Source organism: Ranitomeya variabilis, chromosome 1, assembly GCF_051348905.1.
Source record: "Ranitomeya variabilis isolate aRanVar5 chromosome 1, aRanVar5.hap1, whole genome shotgun sequence".
Taxonomy (NCBI): Eukaryota; Metazoa; Chordata; class Amphibia; order Anura; family Dendrobatidae; genus Ranitomeya; species Ranitomeya variabilis.
The window spans coordinates 259,361,677-259,385,402 of NC_135232.1; the positions used below are offsets into that span (position 1 = coordinate 259,361,677).

At 42.2% G+C, this 23,726-nt stretch overlaps 1 protein-coding gene across 3 annotated transcripts in view; it reads left to right on the forward strand.

The window, feature by feature from the left end:
- The window catches only part of ARVCF (ARVCF delta catenin family member), a 1,196,801-nt gene that overhangs the window by 1,143,992 nt on the left and 29,083 nt on the right, over positions 1-23,726 (forward strand). For all 3 annotated transcript variants that reach the window (XM_077293391.1, XM_077293392.1, XM_077293393.1), the window contains 2 exons: positions 16,784-16,911; positions 21,671-21,821. In XM_077293391.1, the coding sequence (XP_077149506.1) occupies positions 16,784-16,911; positions 21,671-21,821 (279 nt within the window). The remainder of the gene's footprint in view (positions 1-16,783; positions 16,912-21,670; positions 21,822-23,726) is intronic.

Genomic DNA, 23,726 nt, shown 5'->3' on the forward strand with positions numbered 1-23,726 from the left:
TTGTGGTGCTGGCCGTCTTCTGATGGTGTCCACCGCAGAGCAGTACACATCTGCCTCTTATTGATTTGAATAGGAAGTGGATGTGTAGTACCCAGCCTCGGCCACTACCATAAGGCGCCCACCTTCAAGTGAATACTTCCGTCCGGCAGCTGGCGCCGACACCAATAACAGCTGATCGGTGGGGGTGCTGACTGATCAGACATTGATGACCTATCAAGGATGGGTTATCAATCAATAAGTAGCAGACAACTTCTTTAAGCAAGGAAACGCATTTTCATCCACAAATGGTAACTACACATGCCACTGTAGAGCTAACAATCTGTTAGTTGAGGTGCTATTTGTGACTGAACCACCTAAATTCACCTGTGAGTACCAGACTTGTGTTCTTCACATTTCTCTTATTGAATGACCTACATTTTTGTGCGTAATTTGTCATATTCTCATTCATACAGCAGTAATATTACGGGCTGTGCCCCTTACAGATTACACATAATGGTGATATCCGAGAACATTGCCCACTACTGTATTCCTAGAATGCACAGTAGATTACATTGTGCCATATATAATTTATGGGATATCATCTTGGCCTAACAGTTACTCATGTATTATGAATAAACCATTATATACTTTCTATATGAGCCGAATCGGTGCATTTGCTCCTTTGGGCATAAGATCACTCTTGTATCACCGCGGATCTGCGCAGGCCATCATTACACTACCATGTTTAATTCCCATCAGAAACATTAAGCATGGCTTGTCAACAGTACAAAGTTCACCTTACCATAAGTATTTCATAATTTATAACAATAAGGCCTACTCTGCTGAAAGGCTCTCAAACAGGTTGAATGCTAGATGAGTGGCTACCTAAGTTAAGGTTTCCCCAATGGACTGGACCTCTCTAAGCAGGCTTTTAGATTTCAGCTATTGCAATCTTATATTCTTGCTAAGGATTTATTGCTGTGCTTCCTTATCTTTCTTGGTCTGCTGCTTGTGATTTGTGGTTATATTAATGTACCATCATATCCTCTTTCACTGGCCATCATGGAGAGAGATGATTGCAGCACACTCCAAATAACTTGGAATCAATTAAGGCTTCAAGCTTTATAGCGATTCACTAAATGGTTACCAACTACGCTCTGTGTGGCGTGAGCATGAGAATACTTTTGTTACGGTACTTTTTACTGGTTTGGACATTATATGTCCTGTACGTGACAATGCAAATAGAGATTCTGCTCTGGTACTTCAAATCAAATTGGTAAAACACCACTACAACCATTGATTTTGAAGGATCACCTCCGTAAGACAAAAAAAAATTCTTCTGGGCTGTTTTTATCTTTTAATCGAGAGGATATACTGCACATAAGTTATTGCTGTTGTACATTTCTATAACAATAACTGAAAATGTTGTTAACTATAAGGCTGCCGTCACACTAGCAGTATTTGGTCAGTATTTTACGTCAGTATTTGTAAGCCAAAACCAGGAGTGGAGCAATTAGAGGAAAAGTATAACAGAAACACATGCACCACTTCTGCATTTATCACCCACTCCTGGTTTTGGCTTACAAATACTGAGGTAATACTGACCAAATACTGCTAGTGTGACGGCAGCCTTAGGCCTCGTTCAGACGTCTTTTTTTTTTGCGTATGTGTTCTGTCCGTGTTTTTCACAGATGAAAGCTGTACTCCTTTTAGTCTATGGGGTTGTTCACATGTCTGATATTTACATGGACGCATGGTCAGCAAAAAAAATTAGAGCGACATGTTCAATTTTGATCAAAATCGCCTATAAATCTATGGGTCCGTAAAAATCGCAGACAGCACACAGATGCCACGTCCACTTTCAACATAGCATTTCATCAATAATTTTCTCTACCCAATTGCAGAGGGCAAAATCTGACACATTGACGAAACCCCAATGAAATTTTATCCGAAACACTGATTAACTTTTTTTTGTGCATGAAAGAAATCATTGATGTCTGAATGAGACCTTTTTATGTAGAAGTCATTCAATGACAGAGTATACAAACCTTTTTAAAAACGCCTAAACAATCATTGTGCAATCTCCTAAAATTGCACAGCGATTATAACATCTTGATGATTTAGGCTAGGGCTAGCAACACTGAAAATGCAGCGACACATCAGTATTGGAGAAAAACTTTGCGATGTCCAGTCACAAATGTTTCCAAATGTGTTGGATTTACAGTCTCTGCTAGCAAGTCAAACACAACACACTTGCCACAGGCTTCAACACAAGTTGGATTAGACTTTTTTGCGGGTTTTATGCTACTTTATTCTTTTATTTATAGCTAAATCTGAGCTATAAAGTAGTTGTGGCACATGAAATTGCTGTAACTTATGTCACTCTGTAGCCCCAGCCTTAGTGTCAAATAAAATCTATAGGGCAAGCTATGGAGGAGCATGAAGTTTTTTATATTGAAACCAAATACGCAAGGCAGTGCTACTTCCTTCATGTATTACTGTTTTGACATTGCTCAATAAAAAAAGGTACTGCTATTAATGGATTAGTATAGTCTCCCTTTAAAGAGTATGTTTGACCTACATGTAAACTTGGTTACAGATTAATGAATCAAAATTGAGAACAACTCAAATTCGATTAGTTTTGACATTGCATTTCTAAAAACTACATCAGGGAGTGCACCCATATTAGTTTATTCTTGAATTGGCTTTTTAGAAACTTCTATCAATTAGTTTGGTTATGTGTTTAACAAAATGAGAAAAAACAAAAGTACACATTTATAAAAACAAGCTCTGCCACAACTAAAAAGAAAAATGGCAACTTTCCTTTAAAAGGTACATGTCATGAGAAAATCCGATTTGTAATCTGAGAACTCCAGCACTGAAATTGTATACAAATGAGCGGCAAGTGCTTACGGGGTGGGACAGTGAACATGCAGCTCTCTTACCCTTCCATATTATGTACCGCTCACTGCCTGTCTCCCTCCTCTCTGACAGGTCATTTTTATTTAGTGACCTGTCAATCAGACACACAAGGCAGGCGGTGCGCAGGGAATGGGGAGTGCTGCAAGTGCAGTGTCCCACTCCAAAGCACTTGCAGATCATCGCATACGATTTCAAGTCTTGATTTCTCCAAAAATGGATTTCTACAGTCAATGTATGGCTTTATTCAGCCTGAAAGCTCCTGCACCTGCATGCCATTAGTTTGAGGTGTAAAATCCTTGTGACAGGTTTCCTTTTAAGTTGGAAAGAAAATAATCACCGAATTGTGGCTGTTTCTCTAAGTTCTGGACTTTTAGTTGGAAAGGAGAATTATGAAGATTTGTTTAAATAAAGGAAAAAAATAAGATTTCACCATATGTTATATATTCTGGTCTCCTAACTAACCTGAGTTCTATTTAGGCAGCAGTTCTCTGCGTCCTGATCTGCCCTCTTGCTCTAGTTGCATTCTTCAGAAGCCTGACACTCCATTTGGAAGGGAAGACGTGCAGCTTTAACTTAACTTTCTATTGGTCTTTTGGGTGTGACGGTAAAATCAGAATGGCATGTTGGTGGTTGTAACTTACAACCTGGTCAGGCACTTAAAATGCAATGCTCCACAGATGTTCAATCAAGCTGGCATTAGCATGATTTAACAACCAGCTAGGGGAACCAAAGATTCAGCCCTTGCATATTTAAGCTGAGAATATGCTGCCTTTGAAGTCCGTGCCTGAAATTCCTTTTGAGGTATGCAGCTGTGTACCTGTATCGCTAATGCCCTTCCGTCCTGTGCCTATTGTATTAATGAGAATATTATTTAATTCTTTCATATTTTCACTGTCGGATTATCTTTTCGCATTATGTATATTCTGATACAATGTTTCCATCTCCGGTGAATGCTGACATCTTGTTGGAGAATTTGTCTGCAGCTCACCCTTGCTGCACTGCACCAAATATGCAGCCTGAGTGGAGAATGTAGTTTATATTTCTGGAGAGATCTTAGGGGATAATATTCTAACCCCGCACTGCCCCCAGCTCAGACATTCTTGCATATTTTACATTGTGCCGGCAAAGTTTATTATAGTTAATACCATCTAGAGATGTCTGGCTAATCCTATATATCCAGACATTGGCTCAAATAAACAATTTTGTATTTTTTTTTTTTGTCGAGAGGGAAAGGTGGTAATGTAAGCCCTCCATACTATGAGCATGATAATTTCTAGAACTTTCTATCATTAGAATGAGCTAAATAAAGGCACACATTACTATTCCCTCGGCTATGCCTTCCCGCTGTTTTTTGGTGAATTATGTGTAAATAGTCGTGTATATGGTGTTTCTTTACTGTTTAGTAATGTGGTAACTATAGCAACTGTGTGCCGCAGGTCCCCTGCTGACTGACGCTAGCAGCTCGCCAGCTCCTGTAAGGATGCCCCTCGTTTCTGTTACCACGTTAATGATGCCCTTGTGCTTCTATTCACGATATACATTGTCACTATCCTCTACATTACGCCTGTGCCTCCAACACTTGGCATTGGAGAGATACACCGAGCAGGCTTTAATTTCTGCAGCTAATGATCCTGCGTGATGAATGAAGACATATCTTGTATGATTCACATGGCTGATGCTGACATGCCCTTTTAGTGCAAGCAAAATTCCCTGGAGATCTCATGGGAAGGTCTTTCTTTTTATTCCTAAGCTGAAAGGTCTGTCTACCTAGGGTGAGAATGAAGTGACAATGCAATGATTATAATGATCTCGCACCTATACAGAGTATAGCAGTGCATAGTGTTCCTGGTGACTATTGGGGGATAGAGATTTAACAATATTATTTGATTTGCTGATTAGCTGCCAATTTGGAGTTCATGCAAATTCAAGTTTATGAATCTATATTTGTATCTCCCTACTGAGGCCTTCAGATTTTTCCCTAGAACCATACACCAAGGTCATGGGCTCCATGCTGACTAGTTATTGGGCATTGTCCACTGTCATACAGCCTTGACCTATTACTTGGGTAATACTGAGGTGAAAACATGATCTGTTGGGGTTAGTAAAGCACTGCCACTGACCATTATTGGTGTACACAGTATTCACTCACCATTGTCAAGGTACCTAGATTATTCTGACATCTCCTTTATTAGGACATAATAAAGTTTATTCTTCCTCCAGAGCTTGTCTGTATTGATTTTGCTTAGTTGTGGACTTCCACGTTCCATTCTAAGCCTTTACCTCTTTAGATTTATGACAGGAGTCTGTAGCTATCCAACAACCTAGCATGATGTTGTATTTCTAACATTGAGAGCGCTATTATTTTTTTAATAAAAAATCCATACAGGTTGTTCACATATGGCCTTCAATGATGGGGTTCTGAGCTGTCTGGGAAACCCATTTATCATGCGTTTATTACCTATCCTGTACATGAGTAATAAATGTTGATTGAGACAACCCCTTTAATAGTGGTAAAGGGAACCAGATAGCCTATACATGCGGACTGATCTGCAGACAACATGTATCAGACACTGCCTGTATGATCTCAGCCAGGTATGTTTGTCCCTGAAACGCTTCAGTATTTCTCAATAGAACGTACTTTAAAAGGCGCAGGGGACCAAACCACGTGGTAAACTATTCGGACAGGTAGGTCTCCGGCAACTTCCCATTCAATGACTGACAGGTTTCTCCATGCGTGTACTGGGAGAGATGGCGAGGGGGAGAGGGCGTTCAGCAGCCTGTCCAACTAGTTTCCTGAGCACTACTGCTTGTAGAGGTGATCAAATCGGAGCTTTTTGTGAGCTATCAGTGGAGATCTTAGTTAAATGTGTTACTGATCAGTAAGGGTCTGGGTCCTATGAAAAATGCTTGTCTTCATGCAGTTACTGTCTAACTCACGTATTTTGATAAATCTGGCTTCTCTTTAGATTGTCTTATTTATAGAAGATGTCCACTACTTGGTCAACTTCTTTTCATACCCCTCGCTTGACCCTATAAAATAATAAAGCTGATATTCGCCTCCCGTTCCGGCGCCGTTCCCACAGTATCAGCACTCTGTCTTCCGGGGCTTCCTTGCTCTTGTTGTGACACATGACACCGGTGCCCGAACGGAGCTGGCGTCACTGTCCCTCACCTCCTATCAAATTGAGCAGGAAGAAAGAGTCCGAGTTCGGCTGCAGCCTTGACTTCATCTTCATCTTCATGTTCGATTTGTCCGAAGGCGGAGATGGTTACGCCAGCACTGATTGGGCACCAGCGTCACGTGTCACAACAACCACATGAGACTTGGTGCTGACACAATGGGAATGGCGCCAGCACTGTAGCGTACCCAATGTTAAAGAGAGAGTATGCAGGACGCATGCAGCCATAGGCGGAGCTGAAGGAAGAGGCACGGCAGGGGGCGGGGCTTCACAGAAGACATCTGCAGCCCTGCTGAAGGCTAGTGTGAAACTAGCCTTAGTTGGCTTACTTTCTGCTAGAAATTTGGTCTTAAATTTTGGTGCTGTCACATGTTGGAGAGCGCTTTTTTTCTGCTTTTTCACACGTCCTGGTAAATCTAGTACTAGAAAAACCAGTGTAGGAGCTATCCGTGTGTTACATACGTGTGACACGTACCGACACCTGGGAAAAGTGGTACAGTTCCGGTTGTTCCCAGACACTGGGTTCTGAAGGCAGCTTGGATCATTGTCACCTGGTTTCCCTGAGATCAGCGTGACCAGACCGGGAGTACTGGCAAAGTCCGGAAGAGTGGCTGGCAGATTGGCTGGACTAGATGGGTCCAGTGTAGACAGTGCGGATGCAGTCCAGATAAACCTGGTAACAGGTTGCAGAGGCTCTGTGGAGACAGGCAGTGTAAGCTGAGTACTTGGCAGATATTTCAGAAACAGAAACGCATGTTAACAGGAACCGGAAGTTAGCAACAGTGGATACTTGTTGCTCCGGCGCCCTCCCTATGGTGGAGGAGCTAGAAATAGTAACCAGCCACACGCTATTGGTAAAAGGCAACTTTTGGAAAATGCACACTGTCTCTTTAAGAGGCCGGGAGCGAGCGCGCGTGCGACCTAAGAACCCTGCCTGGGAACCTACTGGCCGCACGCCGGTAAACAGGAGAGGAAGGAGGGGCAGAGGCTGCATTCAGACAGCGTGAAGCTGACACAGAGTGGAAGTCCTGATGGAGACCCCTTGAAGGTACAGGAAATGGACCGGGTGTAACACTGATGTTGGTAATGTGAAAGGGGACAATATCCCTAAAGATTACCAGGCTATTATTAACTATCTGCTTATCCTTTTACTGGTTAGTTTGCGGGGGGCCAGAGAAAATAAGACTTGGGTTCACTTTATAAATTCTAACCAGCAAAGGCTAATCAGAAAGCTGTTAGCTGATATTAATAGCCTTTGAAGAGTCCAGGGATATTGCCCCTCCCCACAGCCCTCAGCCACCCCAGAAATGGCGGCTGAGTGTGTCCTGGATTCATGGCTGAGCCGTCACATCATGCTCAATGCTCAGCCATGTAATCCCAATGTAGCAGAGCTGGAGTTCTTCGTGGACAAATGCATGGTCATTGGACCGGTGAGGAATGTGGTGTTTTATAATTTTAATTTTTACAGTAACAAATAGGAAACGAGGTGGGGTGTGTTTATTTCAAACAAAGGAGTGTGAATTTCTTTCAATTAAAGAACTTTATTCTTGCTGTGTATTTTTTTTTACAGTATGACTATTTCCATTACTAACCCCTGGGCTTGATGTCAGCGGCCATAAAACAGCTGACATCGGCCCTACTACCCTACTTGACAACACACCAGGGCAAATGGGAAGAGCGAGGATAGGCGCCAGATTTGGCACATCTTATGGATGTGCCATTTCTGCGGCGGTTGAGAGCTGATGTTCTCAGCCCACAGCTGTCTACTTGGCCTTTGCTGGTTAGAATTTATAGGGGAACCCTATGCCACTTTTTGTTTTCTGGGGTCCCCCGTAAACTAACCAGCAATGGCTAAGTAATCATCTGTGAGCTGTTAATAATAGCCTCGGAACCTTTGGGGATATTGTTCTCTTTCTGAGATAATGAACTTCTGCCCCCAGCCGTAGGCTTTCCCTCTGCTGTTTATGAAAATCACACGGGAGCACACACCATTTTTTTGTTTCATTTATTTATTGTACGCACTATGTACACAGCAGGTGCTGGATAGAGTTGAATGAATCTGAATTTGCCATATTTTTGCCATATTGGTACCCTATTCATGCCGAATTTGTTTAATGATTGGTTTCGAATATATTCGTTCATTTCTACACCCATTGATTCCAATGACTCCAGCTGCTTTCAGCGAATATTGCAAAAACAATATTAGCCGCCGATCCTAATCGTAACCAATTTTTTTTTTTAAATTTGCTCAACTCTAGTGCTGAATACAACTGCCATCATTGTCGCCTGATTGTGCTGATTTCAGGGAGACCAGGCAACAATGATCCGAGCTGTCCTCAGTACCCAGCTCCTGGGATCAGCATGAACAGTACTGATTATTCCCAGACCTGCTACGTGTCACACTCGTGTCATCTGTGTGTCATTAGTGTGCGTGACGCTTTGTGGCCTATGCTGCAGATAAAAAAAAAACAAAAAAAAAACTGGCATGTCAGCCTTTTTTGCCCACGAACACACGGTGTGTGGAAACGGACATGTGCACAGACCCATTAATTTGAATAGGTCTACTTGGGTAAGTGTCTACTGTACGGTACTGATTTGTGATGGAGCTCAAATTGTATTTGCATCAAATGACATCATTTCAAGGAATTTAAATTTATTTATAAAATTGACATCCTTGTGAAGCACCTATAGTAGTAATGGCCTTTTTGCTTTACCAAGCCTCACACTGTTCTATGTTGCATGATCCTTGCTGGGCTTACAATGCTGCCTGTTTCACGTCTACGCAAACCTTATTGTGAGCTTGAAATGAATACTTCTGGAGACATACCATCCAGAAACGCTCAGGTGTGTTCGTGGAAGGCCTCTTTTAGACATTTGTGTTTACATAGGTGTTCTATCCAAGTTTTTCCACAGCTAATAGACTTACCCTTTATAGTTTATGGAACTGTTCACATTTGTGTGGTGGTTATTTTTTATATATATATATATATATATATATATATATATATATATATATATATATGTATATATATATATATGTATATATATATATATATATATATATATATATATATATATATACAGTGCCTACAAGTAGTATTCAACCCCCTGCAGATTTAGCAGGTTTACATATTTGGAATTAACTTGGCATTGTGACATTTGGACTGTAGATCAGCCTGGAAGTGTGAAATGCACTGCAGCAAAAAAGAATGTTATTTCTTTGTTTATTTTTTTTTTTAAATTGTGAAAAGTTTTTTCAGAGGGTCATTTATTATTCAACCCCCAGAATTCTGTTTGGTTCCCCTAAAGTATTAAGAAGTAGTTCAGGCACAAAGAACAATGAGCTTCACATGTTTGGATTAATTATCTCTTTTTCCAGCCTTTTCTGACTATTTAAGACCCTCCCCAAACTTGTGAACAGCACTCATACATGGTCAACATGGGAAAGACAAAGGAGCATTCCAAGGCCATCAGAGACAAGATCGTGGAGGGTCACAAGGCTGGCAAGGGGTACAAAACCCTTTCCAAGGAGTTGGGCCTACCTGTCTCCACTGTTGGGAGCATCATCCGGAAGTGGAAGGCTTATGGAACTACTGTTAACCTTCCATGGCCTGGACAGCCTTTGAAAGTTTCCTCCCGTGCCGAGGCCAGGCTTGTCCGAAGAGTCAAGGCTAACCCAAGGACAACAAGGAAGGAGCTCCGGGAAGATCTCATGGCAGTGGGGACATTGGTTTCAGTCAATACCATAAGTAATGTACTCCACCGCAATGGTCTTCGTTCCAGACGAGCCCGTAAGGTACCTTTACTTTCAAAGCGTCATGTCAAGGCTCGTCTACAGTTTGCTCATGATCACCTGGAGGACTCTGAGACTGACTGGTTCAAGGTTCTCTGGTCTGATGAGACCAAGATCGAGATCTTTGGTGCCAACCACACACGTGACGTTTGGAGACTGGATGGCACTGCATACGACCCCAAGAATACCATCCCTACAGTCAAGCATGGTGGTGGCAGCATCATGCTGTGGGGCTGTTTCTCAGCCAAGGGGCCTGGCCATCTGGTCCGCATCCATGGGAAGATGGATAGCACGGCCTACCTGGAGATTTTGGCCAAGAACCTCCGCTCCTCCATCAAGGATCTTAAGATGGGTCGTCATTTCATCTTCCAACAAGACAACGACCCAAAGCACACAGCCAAGAAAACCAAGGCCTGGTTCAAGAGGCAAAAAATCAAGGTGTTGCAGTGGCCTAGTCAGTCTCCTGACCTAATCCCAATTGAAAACTTGTGGAAGGAGCTCAAGATTAAAGTCCACATGAGACACCCAAAGAACCTAGATAACTTGGAGAAGATCTGCATGGAGGAGTGGGCCAAGATAACTCCAGAGACCTGTGCCGGCCTGATCAGGTCTTATAAAAGATTATTATTAGCTGTAATTGCAAACAAAGGTTATTCCACAAAATATTAAACCTAGGGGTTGAATAATAATTGACCCACACTTTTATGTTTAAAATTTATAAAAATTTAACTGAGCAACAAAACTTTTTGGTTTGTAAGATTTATGCATCTGTTAATAAATCCTGCTCTTGTTTGAAGTTTGAAGGCTCTAACTTATTTGCATCCTATTAAACCTGCTAAATCTGCAGGGGGTTGAATACTACTTGTAGGCGCTGTATGTATGTATGTGTATATATATATATATATATATATATATATATATATATATATATATAGCTTGAAAAAGGCTCATGGAGCCGAAACGTCGCGCAGTGATGTGGGTCGATTAAAACTTAACATTTTTTCTACTGGAAAGTCTTGGAGTGCTGCCTTCTTTTATATATATATATATATATATATATATATATATATATATATATATATATATATATATATATATATATATATATATATATATATACATGCATACATACATATACTGAAGAGCCCGGCGTTGCCCAGGCATAGTAACTAACTGTTAGTTATAGCACCTCACTTCTCTCATTTTCCCATCACACCTCTCATTTTCCCCCGTCACGCCTCTCATTTTCCCCCTCGCGTCTCTCATTTTCCCCCTCACACCTCATTTTCCCCCTCACACCTCTCATTTTCTCCCCTCACTTCTGTCATTTCCCCCCCTAACACCACCTGTCATTTTGACCTCACACCTGTCTTTTTCCAATCACTCCACTATTTTCCCCTCACTCCTCTCCTTTTGCTCTCACACCTCTTCATTTTCACCTCACACCTCTTATTTTCCCCTCAGTATATACCTGTATGTCATTTGCTCCTGTATATAGTATATACTTGTATGTCCTCCTGTATATAGTATATACGTGTATGTAATCTCCCCTGTATATAGTATATACCTGTATGTCATCTCCTGTATATAGTATATACCTGTATGTCATCTCCTGTATATAGTATATACCTGTAAGTCATCTCCCTGTATATAGTATATACCTGTATGTCATCTCCCCTGTATATAGTATATACCTGTATGCCATCTCCTCCTGGCTGTCAATTTGCCTCCAACGCTTTTCCTTTCACTTTTTCCCCATTATGTAGAGAGGGGCAAAATTGTTTGGTGAATTGGAACAAGCGGTGTTAAAATTTTGCCTCACAACATAGCCTATGACGCTCTCGGGGTCCAGACGTGTGACTGTGCAAAATTTTGTGGATAAAACTCAAACTAGAAAACACGCACCACCACGTATATGTGACAACTCCTGTCACATCCCATGTACTTTTATGTAATTATTTCAATAAAGTTGTATACTTTTATATTTTCATTCGTGGTGGTGCGTGTTTTCTAGTTTGAGTTTTGTCTAATTTTGGCACTGAATCTTTTTCTTGACTTCCTCCACATTAATTGTGTTACATGTGGATTTTGGCCTTGTATGTATAGGCTTCAAAATGTTGTGGATGTAGCTGCGATGGTGCAGATGCCAATCCCGGACACACACACACACACACACACACACACACACACACACACACACACACACACACACACACACACACACACACCTCAAATGAAACGTCACATCTTTCACTTTAGGCCTTTTAGAGATAGTCATCTTCAATTTGCTTAACTGTTGACTATAAGTCCAATTATATATGCCCAAACTTTTACATGCCATTGTAGATACAGTACAATCCATGTGCTGTGTGAGTTTGACATTGTAATAGTAAGTGGGAGCTTTGTGGCTTTTTTTTATTTTGTATTGGCACATCATAAAATTGTTAAAACAGACCTATTGATCAAACACTGATGACATTTGGTCCACCACACTGGTCGGCGCCCCGTTTGCTATGTGGCCGAAGTGTCCTGTAAAATCTGTCAGATTATTTGTGTAGACTTATTAGTGACAGGCAGAGAATAGAAAGGAGTGCTGTTAATTATAGTCTTAGTATCTGATTCATTCAACAGCTGGAACTTTAACCCTTCTTCTACTTCTAGAGGTTTCATGCACTGAAGACTGACTAAAAACAATATTGTTTTAGTGGCTCCATGCCCAAAAATGTGAGGCTTGGGACTAAGGCTATGTCTAAGTACACAAACAATAGCAATGAGCTGCCTTTAGACTGAGCTAGTGAGGAAAGACTAGTGATAAAAATACATGCACTACCCAGGTTGGGTTAATGGAGGAAGGTTGTTTGTTTTAATTGTTTCACTTTATGTCATTGTTACATTTATATGTTCATCCTCTGTGTGAAAAACAAGATAATCATGTAGTTGATACCTTTTAATGGCTAACAAAAATAAAATAAATGTTGCAAGCAAGCTTTCGGGACTTCTTAGGTCCCTTCCTCAGGCATGGTATAACAAAGTTTCTGAAGAAACACAAATATATGCACAAACTAACAGCAATACATGTTGTGTATATATCTTGTTTTTCACACTGAGAGCATTATTTTTTCAACTGGCTAAAACTGTACCAAACACCTTTTTTTTCCTTTTATTTATATAGTATGTTAAAGAAAATACCTTGGCCTGGATATTTATAATAAAATGTAACGTAGCTCTTTGTTTTTAATCTATTTTACAGTGTGTCCGTAAAGTCATGGTGCACTTTTGACCAGTCACTGGAAAGCAACAAAAAAAACGATAGAAATGTGAAATCTGCTCCAAATAAAAGAAAAACTGTCCCAGTTTCATACCTATCACCTTATCATGCATGAGGCCACACCACACGACTGGCATGGAAAACCACACTGCTGGTATAAGCTTGTGGTTGCATGATGTCACAGACCTGGCAGTGTATAAATTCAGTTCATCAGGGGTTAATCTGACTGGGGGCTCAGCAACAGCTTAAATGAGTTTGTGTTGTTTGATTGGTTCTTGTTATCTCTCCTCATGAACAGGTCTGATATGATTGGGCCAGAGAAAGGGTTCCAAAATGTAAACTATAAAAGTGCACCGTGACTTTATGGATACACTGTATTTTAGTTGAAACTTTTTTTTTTTTTAATGCTGAGATAACTAATACGACAGTGTGCTGCTGCAGTTGGTCTTTGTGTGCTAAAAATTGAATTGAAGAGTAGGAATCCTCTCTGCTGGGTAGTGTATCGGAGAGATCACCATGACAGGTCTCCTGCCACTAGCTCACAGTAAATTGCAAATTAGAAGATGCATTATGTAGAGGGAAAATTGGTGACAATATAGAATACAAGTCATATAATGCATATGTTATCCCTCCATACACAGGACACCCAGTGCTCAAAGCAAACGTGGTTAAAGGGAATCTGTGACCCCCTGGGACACTTGTAAGCTATTACTGTGGGCAAACAAGTGATAGAATTGTTAAAATAGTCCTTCCTGTATGCCTCCTAGCTGCAGTCTTGTTGCTGAGAAATAGACTTTAAATCTTTTACATTAATTCGTTCTTCCAAGCTCTTGGGCGTGCGCTGCCTGGAAGAAATCTCTGACTCCTGTGTTAGTTTGCGTACCAACCACCCTCCCCTCCCATGCATGTCACAGTGCCATGTGGTGTGCAGTCGTGGCACCCTGCACTTGCATGATTATGCGTACTTTTTCTCAGTCTACTGTGGGCAGTGTCTTCACTGTTCTTCTGCGCAGGCGAGTGACTGATGTGCATAGGAGGGTGTGGTATGCAAATTAACCCTGTAGGCAGAGGTTTCTTCCAGGCTCTGGGGCATGCCGGGAAATGAATTAATAGCAATGATGTGAGCGAGCTCAGATGTCAAACAACCGCGAAACATACAGCTGACTCAAGCAAGTTTTTTGAGCATCCCGAAAATGCTTGATTAGGAAACGAGCATGCTCGGATAACACCTTATCTGAGCACGCTTGCTCATCACTACTAATTAACATGAAAGGATAAGGCTATATGTACACGTTCAAGATTTTTTTGGGGGTTTTTTGGCGTTTTTTTACGCATAAAAACGCTAAAAAAAGCTTACATTAAGCATCCTATTAAAATGCAATCTGCAATTTTTGCGCACTTGTTGCGTTTTTTTGCAGAAAAAAACGCATTCAGGAAAAAAAACGCAGCATGTTCATTAATTTTGCAGAAAATCTCCGGATTTGCCACTATATTATATAGTAGTGGAAAGCTCCTTAAAAATCAGCATAAAAAAACGTGAAAAATATGCAAAAAAAAAAACGCAAGCGGATTTCTTGTAGAAAAAGTCCGGTTTTGTTCAGGAAATTTCTGCAAAGAATCCTGAATGTGTGCACATAGCCTAAAAGTCTATTTTTCAGCAACAAGATTGCAGTATGAGGCAAACAGGTAGGACTGTTTTAACAATTCTATTGCCCATACTAATGGCTTAAAAGCATCCCAGGGGTGACAGATTCCCTTTAAGTGAGTTTGGTGTTGAGCGACTTGACTGGACAACTCGGAGATCTCATCTCAACCATATTGAACACCTTGGGGCTGAGCTAGAACAGAAATTGTGAGCCAGCCACTCTTCTCCAGTCTTCACAATTGCTCTTCTGGATAAAGGGGCAGATCCCACAGACGCACTCCACAATCTTGTAGAAATCCTTTTATGAAGGGTGTAAGGTTTTCTTTTTTACCTTTTTTTTTTTTTTTTTTTTTTTCTTTTATGGAAGGAGACTGAGATGATCAACTCCATATTAATGGGGAAGGATTTAGGTGTAATGTTCAGGTGTCCCTACTGCACGTCTCCATATAGAGAGGGTATGTGCATGTACCGATTTTTATAAAATTAACTTCAGTATTTACGCAAAATAAAGAAATTAGACTGTAACATTATTATTATAATGCCTTGCTCCTGAATATATTGTTTGCTAATATAAATATGAGGAAATAAGATAAATCCATTAATATCTGTCTATAAGCCATTTCATTATAGTGGTTGTTCACCATTTGTTGAAACTAAAGGCTCAATCCAAGAGCTTGTCTTCTGGCTTAGATTAATGACTCCTATTAGTGTCAGGTTATAGTTGCTTTGGCTCTAGCAAACCTTTGTTCTTTTACTCAAATGAGTTGTGTGTTTTTGTTTTTTTTCTGTGAGCCTCCTCCGTAATAGATTGTACTGTGGCGAGTCCCGTGTCTGTATTTTAATATTAGCAGTAAGGCATTGAAATACTTTATGGTGCTTTATGTGATAACATTGGTAACACTGAAATCTTTTAGAGTGGCTGAGAACATTACTTTCCTTGACTGTGACCTTGAGCAAATGTATAGTTGTGCCTATACTGCCCTCATGTGGCTAGCATACTGTATGTACTTATATCAGAAGTCTGTTTAAAAAATGTGCTGAGGAAGAAATCTAATGAGTTACAGAAAATTACATATAATTAAAGAAACACTGCTTTTCATTGCAATTAATTGAAATCAATTGTCACTTTAGTCAATTTGTCTATGAGATAAGTTAAAGAGGTTTTCCCACAAACAAAAGTTCTTGGCATAATAATAATTTCCACAATTGGATGTTTTTAAATATAATGCTCCTGTGCTGTGATAATCTTATAAATGTGCCTCTGCTGTGTAATGGCCGTGTGTGACCGTGCAGGAACATGGTCTGATCATACCACAGCTCCTGGGCAAAGGGGGGGGGGTAATCAAAAGAATATACAGACATTATAGCATCAGATCACAGACGGTTCTTTTTGGGAGGTAAAACATTTCCCTGCCTGATTTTAAATAATGTCCTCCTTCAAAGAGAGAATCTGTTGCAATCCCGTGCTGTAATGTTTGTATACTTTTTTTTTTTTTTCTCCAAATGTGTACACATACTTTAAAAGTTGTGTACATTCAAACTAGTAGTGATGCACAAACGTCTTTGGATAGCATGCTCATGTGCTAACCGAGTGACCTCGGTGTGCTCAAAAAATATGTTCAAGTCCCCTCTGCTGCATGTCTCATGGCTGTTTGTTAGGCAATCCATGTGTTGCTTCTGTCGAACAGCCTCTAGACATGCAGCCGCGGGGACTGGAACATATTTTTTGAGCACGCCGAAGACACTCGATTAGCACAGGAGCATGCTCGGATAACACCTTATCCCAGCACGTTCGCTCATCACTAGTTGAAACCCAAGAAGTAGGGCCATTATTATATTAGCAGCTATTGGAATTGGCCTTAATCTACAAGTACCGCGCAATACCGGAATTTTGGGGAGGTACTTAGCAGCAAAATGATGTCATGGGCATTGTTTTATATATGCATCACCGTACTTAGATGTTGTGATAACTAATTCCTATGATTTCCTTTTTAAAGGATTTGAACTTTTGTACCAACCAGAGGTTGTGCGTCTCTACTTATCCATACTGACGGAAAGCCAAAACTACAACACCTTGGAGGCAGCGGCTGGAGCGCTGCAGAATCTGAGTGCTGGCAACTGGACTGTGAGTGGCATCTTCACACTAATTTAGGGACGGCTGGTGGTGTCTGTCCATGAATGATCAGTCAGCAGTCTTCTGTGCTTTGCCGACACGTCTAAATATACTGCTCATACCTTATGCTATAACGCTTTACTTTTTATTATCGCTTTATTTTAGTTGTGATATATGCTGCAAACTCCGTTGTCAAACTATTGCAGGGCCAATCTGTTTGTGTTCTGTCTTTTTGCATGGCATGCTGACTTTTTTTATTCATACCATTTTAGGGTACCTTCGATGTTTGATTTCTTTTTATTGCGTTTTTATTTATCGAACAATTATAAACCACCATATTGCAGTCTCCAATTTAGCCCGGTCTGTGACTAGGCTTCACAGGAGTACTGACGTACTCGCTGTCATAAATTGAAAACCTGGTCAGGTCCTAAGGCTGTTCCATACACAGGCATACCATACATCTTATGTCTGTAAGAATTAAAGGGGTTTTCCATGTAGAATAATAATTTTCTGTCAATATAGTGAGTCCAGCAACTCTATTAACTGTATTCTACATTTTTAACTCCCTTTTACTCCCTGGTTCCCTCCTTGTTGTATGTTTTTTGTTTATTTTCAGTGCTTTTTGCTAGCATGCTTTCAGAACATTCAGACTACATTTACCATGATTCTTTGCTCAGTACATATCATTAACTCCAACCTTCACTGCCCACCCACTGTATCTAATTGACTAATGATCTCTGGTACTCGCCTCCACACACCTACCCCTGTCGGCGCAGCTCTGTCCTCCTGTGCAGCCAGCCTCCACACACCGACCCCTGTCGGCGCAGCTCTGTCCTCCTGTTTAGCCAGCCTCCACACACCTACCCCTGTCGGCGCAGCTCTGTCCTCCTGTGCAGCCAGCCTCCACACACCTACTCCTGTGCAGCCGGCCTCCACACACCTACCCCTGTCGGCGCAGCTCTGTCCTCCTGTGCAGCCAGCCTCCACACACCTACCCCTGTCGGCGCAGCTCTGTCCTCCTGTGCAGCCAGCCTCCACACACCGACCCCTGTCGGCGCAGCTCTGTCCTCCTGTTTAGCCAGCCTCCACACACCTACCCCTGTCGGCGCAGCTCTGTCCTCCTGTGCAGCCAGCCTCCACACACCTACTCCTGTGCAGCCGGCCTCCACACACCTACCCCTGTCGGCGCAGCTCTGTCCTCCTGTGCAGCCAGCCTCCACACACCGACCCCTGTCGGCGCAGCTCTGTCCTCCTGTTTAGCCAGCCTCCACACACCTACCCCTGTCGGCGCAGTTCTGTCCTCCTGTGCAGCCAGCCTCCACACACCTACCCCTGTCGGCGCAGCTCTGTCCTCCTGTGCAGCTGGCCTCCACACACCTACTCCTGTCGGCGTAGCTCTGTCCTCCTGTGCAGCCGGCCTCCACGTAACACCTCCAGTCCCCCGGTCAGCACTGCTCACTGGCTCCTCCATAGCCAGCCTCCACCACCCACCTCATGTCAGTGCTACTCTCCTACTTAGTTATCTGTAGCTAGCCTCCACCCGCCTACCCTTGTCAGAACTGCTCCCTGGCTCTGTACTTTACAGCCAGTTTCCACACACAACCCTGTCAGCATTGCTCTCTGACTCCATTTTCTTCTGCAACTAACCTCAATACAACCCTTTTCTGTCCGCGCTGCTCCTTGACTCCCTGCGTACACACTTCTCCCCCATCTGTCAGCGCTGCCCCCTGGTTCTGTTCTTCTCCGTACCCAGCTTCCACACAACCCCTCCCCCATCTCCTTTATTGTATTGTCTGCAGTCGGGTCCATACAGACTGTAGGAGAGCCCATATATATCTGATGAGTAATTCATGCTCCGCTCCCTGTGGACCTCTACATTCACAGGCCATGCGCCCAATGAATTCCTCATTCAGCCCTCACTGCTCGGAGAGCTCCTGGCTGAGCTCTGCCCCATCATACAGGGATCCGCCTGAGGGACAAGATACCGTCAGTTCCCATCAGAGGCAGGAAGTCCGTGCTGCAGGGAGTGAGGAGCCGGCACACTTGGCAGCTTGGGAACAAGCAAGAAGTTTAACAGCAACTAAATTTATGAAGTTTCTTTATTTCTCACACACTTTCCAAACGTTTAATAATCCGTATGTCCATATAATCACTTTAAGCTTGTATTTGTCAAGGCAACGTTGGTGAAGAACCTTTTTTCTGTTTACTAGTCCTTTTATATTGAATAGAGTATGTCCTGAGCTTATTTTTCGTAGAACATTCTTTAGTTCCAGTGCCAGTCCGGCTTTCAGCTTAATATGCGTCTGCCAGGTACATTTCTATAAGCCTATTATTTCTGCTCTGTGACACGAGGCATAGATTGACCATTTACCCTCCTCCCAACATAAGATTTAACTGTTTTATCCACACACATTTATACTTGAATATTATTACAGTGCATTTCTTTGTAAATGTATTATTTCCTGGGCCCTTTTCACACAATGAAATTTAAGTCAAATCCAGCAACATTCTGCATCCCGTACAGGTGAGTGGAGTTTCCACAACAACAAAAGGAGCATCAAATTTTCATGCAAATTTGTGGGCAGGAGAGAAATCCATCATGGTGAAAAAAGTGGCATACTATTTATTCAATCGCGCTTTTCCATTTGCAATGACAGCGGGGCAAAGTCTCACATGGACCTGCTGCACACAGCATGTCATCTGCAGAAAATGTATGTGATTTTAAATGAATGTGTTAACACCGCATAATGCTTTATTCTCACTTGCATCAGAATCTCAATCTGTGCACGCTTTGGCGGTATTATTTACCACACCAATATCTGTCTGCAGTGGTGTTCTTGTAAACAAGAATACAGGAGCTTTGGCGGAGCCTATAAAAGTCAATGATGCAGTAGCAACGTGTGTGTGCAAACAGGGCCTATAAATATGGTCACATTCCATGGGTCCTGCGCTCAGAGATGAAATTATTAAGCATGGGTTAAATAAATGTAATCCAGAGAGCTAAAAAAGTTGTGCATGGAGGAGCGTGATGTATAAGTCATATACATTTATCTGTAGATCATTGGCAGGTCCATCTTATTATATGAACCTCATCTGTTCACCTGTGTGTTACTGTCATGGGTCTCACCAGGAACCGCTGGATCTGCCGATTGTCTAAGATACATAGCTCATATGTACAGCCAGCTTTGGATATCTGTCTTTGGGCTCGTGCAGACAACCGTATTCTCAGTTCAAGTGCAATCCGACAAAACATCAGATTGCACTTGGACCAATGTTATTCTGTGATGCTGTTCATATGTCCAGTTTTTTTTTTTTTTTTGACCAAGTCTTAATGAGGAAAAAAAATCGCAGCATGCACGATTCGTATCTGATATTCGGATCACACTCGGCCATGCAAGTCAGCGAATCTGTGGAAAAAAAATCGAACTGCACTCGGGTGACATCAGAGCACGGACCGATTTTTACAGACTGACAGAATGGAGAAGATGGCGATTTTTATTTTTTTTTATTTTTTTTTTTTTTTCCCATCTTCTCCTCATCCGAGAAAATCTGATCAGAACCTGATCATATTCTGATCTGAGTGTGATTAGCATAATTGTCCAGACACACTCGGATGAGAGAAAATATGGTGGAGCGATCTTAACAATGTAACCAATACTGAGAAGACAAGTGGAGTCATAACTGGTAGTCTATATGTATAAGGCTTCTTTTACACATACCGGATTTTTTGCAGGCTGTATTGCCGCAATTTTCACGGTCTGCAGCAATAGCGGACCACAAAAAACTTGCGTATCGCCGTTTTTCGGATTCCCAATACTATAGCAAAAGTATTGGGAAAAAACGGTGTTCCGCAAAACCGGAAGTCACGGTGCAACATGAAAACAACCATCCATTGTTTTTGCGGCCCCATTGATTTTCAATGGGGGCCGTGTCCGTAAGCCATGAAAAAGATAGAGCAGGCTCGATCTTTTTTCACGGCCGTAAATACGGCCCTCAGGGCCATATGGCGCACAGTGAAATTATTGCGGCCTGTTTTTGTGACCCCATAGAAATCTATTGGGGCCGCAAAACAACGGTATGTGTAAAAGAAGCCTTACCTGTAGAAGGACTTTTTCCATCGAAAACTAGCTTTATCTACCCAAAGTAAAGGTGAAAGAATCTTAGAGGTTGTGCTGTCTTTTTGATAAGTATGCAATCACTCTGTGACTGCAGACTTCTGAATCTTTACAGCGCACACTGTCAGAATTCTCCAGTGTCTGGACTGAGTGGGAAGTTACATGACCGCAATTATGTGATTTGCTTCCGGCTGCATTCCGATTATGCATGCGCTACCTTTTTCAATACAAGTGAATTGAGTGAGGCCGAGTACGTCTAGTCAGTACATGACTGCATGCATGCAAATAGCATACTTGTGGTCATGTAACTGCCCGCTCTCACTGGTAACACCAGAGAATGCTGACACTATGTGGTGTGCATGCAGAAAGGATTCCAAAGTCTATATTCACATAGTGACTGCAGACGATCATCAGAAGAACAACCCTTATAATTTAGAATGGCTACAGTTTTAAATTATCCAGTTTCCTTACTATTACACCTAACAAGCAATCTGTCGTGTGAGTATCCTACAGATTTCATATCTTGATTTATTATTGGACAGTGTAAAAGAGCAGCAGTACTGAATGCAATGTGTATGTACAATATTACAGGTTTTATTTGCAGGTTATCCTGATGTGTTTTTTTTTTGTTTTTGTTTTAAATTCCTGCTTCTTAGTGGTCTACCTATATCCGTGCTACAGTCCGTAAGGAGAGAGGTCTGCCAGTGCTGGTAGAGTTGCTTCAGTCAGACTCTGACAAAGTAGTAAGGGCTGTCGCCATAGCTCTAAGGAATCTGTCTATGGACCGGCGCAACAAAGACTTGATTGGTATGTGCTCTTCTATTTAGTCATTGAATTTTTACTTTTTGTTTTTCTTCCTTTTTCACAATACAACTGTCCTTGGCATGCAAATGTGTGACATACTCTATTGTACAATTGATTTAAAGGGAACCTATCACCCCGTTTTTTTCGGTATGAGATAAAAATACTGTTAAATATGGCCTGAGCTGTGCATTACAATAGTGTAGTTTGTGGACCCCGATTCCCCACCTATGCTGCCGAAATACGTTACCAAAGTAGTCATTTTCGCCTGTCAATCAGGCTGGTCAGGTCGGATGGGCGTGGCTTCTTCCCCCAGATATTGCGTAGTTTTCCGTTGGTGGCGTAGTGGTGTGCGCATGTCCAAGGTCCCCAATCCTGCACGGGGAGGGTGAAAATAGCAGCGATGTCCGTTATTCCATTGGTGGTCGGTGGGCGCGGCCATCTTCCTTTGGCCGCGCGTGCGCAGAAGCGGCGCTCTGCTGGCCGCGGCTTCAGGAAAATGGCCGCGGGATGCCGCGCGTGCGCAGATGGAGATCGCGGCGGCCATTTTCCTGAAGCCGCGGCCAGCAGAGCGCCGCTTCTGCGCACGCGCGGCCAAAGGAAGATGGCCGCGCCCACCGACCACCAATGGAATAACGGACATCGCTGCTATTTTCACCCCCCCGTGCAGGATTGGGGACCTTGGACATGCGCACACCACTACGCCACCAACGGAAAACTACGCAATATCTGGGGGAAGAAGCCACGCCCATCCGACCTGACCAGCCTGATTGACAGGCGAAAATGACTACTTTGGTAACGTATTTCGGCAGCATAGGTGGGGAATCGGGGTCCACAAACTACACTATTGTAATGCACAGCTCAGGCCCTATTTAACAGTATTTTTATCTCATACCGAAAAAAACGGGGTGATAGTTCCCTTTAAAGGGAATCTGTCAGTAGGATCAACCCTACAAAGCTGTCCATATGGGCATGTAGATCATAGAAAGCTGAATAAAATGATACTTTGATATCTGATCTGAGAGAAATCCACATTTTTTTTTATATGTAAATAGGCTGTTCAGGGCTATGGGCTGCATGGTGATTTGCATGAGAATCTGTCTCCCAAGCTTATTTTAGATGAAAGTCGGAGTTACCAGTGTGAAACAAGTACCGTATATACCCGAGTATAAGCCGACCCGAGTATAAGCCAACCCCCCCTAATTTTGCCACAAAAAAACTGGGAAAACTTAATGACTCGAGTATAAGCCTAGGGTGGAAAATGCAGCAGCTACCGGTAAATGTCAAAAATAAAAATAGATACCAATAAAAGTAAAATTAATTGAGACATCAGTAGGTTACATGTTTTTGTATATCCATATTGAATCAGAAGCCCCATATAACGCTCCATACAGTTCATGATGGGCCAAATAAGATGCTCCATATTAAAATGTTGATTATGACCCCATAAGCTGCTCCATACAGACATTTGCCCCATACAATGCTGCACAAATGCTGATTATGGCCCTATAAGATGCTCCATACAGATATTTGCCCCATACAGTGCTGCACAAATGCTGATTATGGCCCCATAAGATGCTCCATACAGACATTTGCCCCATACAATGCTGCACAAATGCTGATTATGGCCCTATAAGATGCTCCATACAGACATTTGCCCCATACAATGCTGCACAAATGCTGATTATGACCCCATAAGATCAGGGCCGGTTTTAGGCAAAGTGGTGCCCTAGGCAAAGTTTAAAATGGGGCCCCAAATGCTAACATATTGCACATCACACAGAAGCATTTCGGTTGTATTTACATGTGCTGATCTCAGGCCGCTAAACGAGTGTGATCGACAATACTGAAGTCGTTGGAAGCTTGTTTCCAGGCCTCTTTCCACCGTCTGAGAAAGAATGATGGGGACAG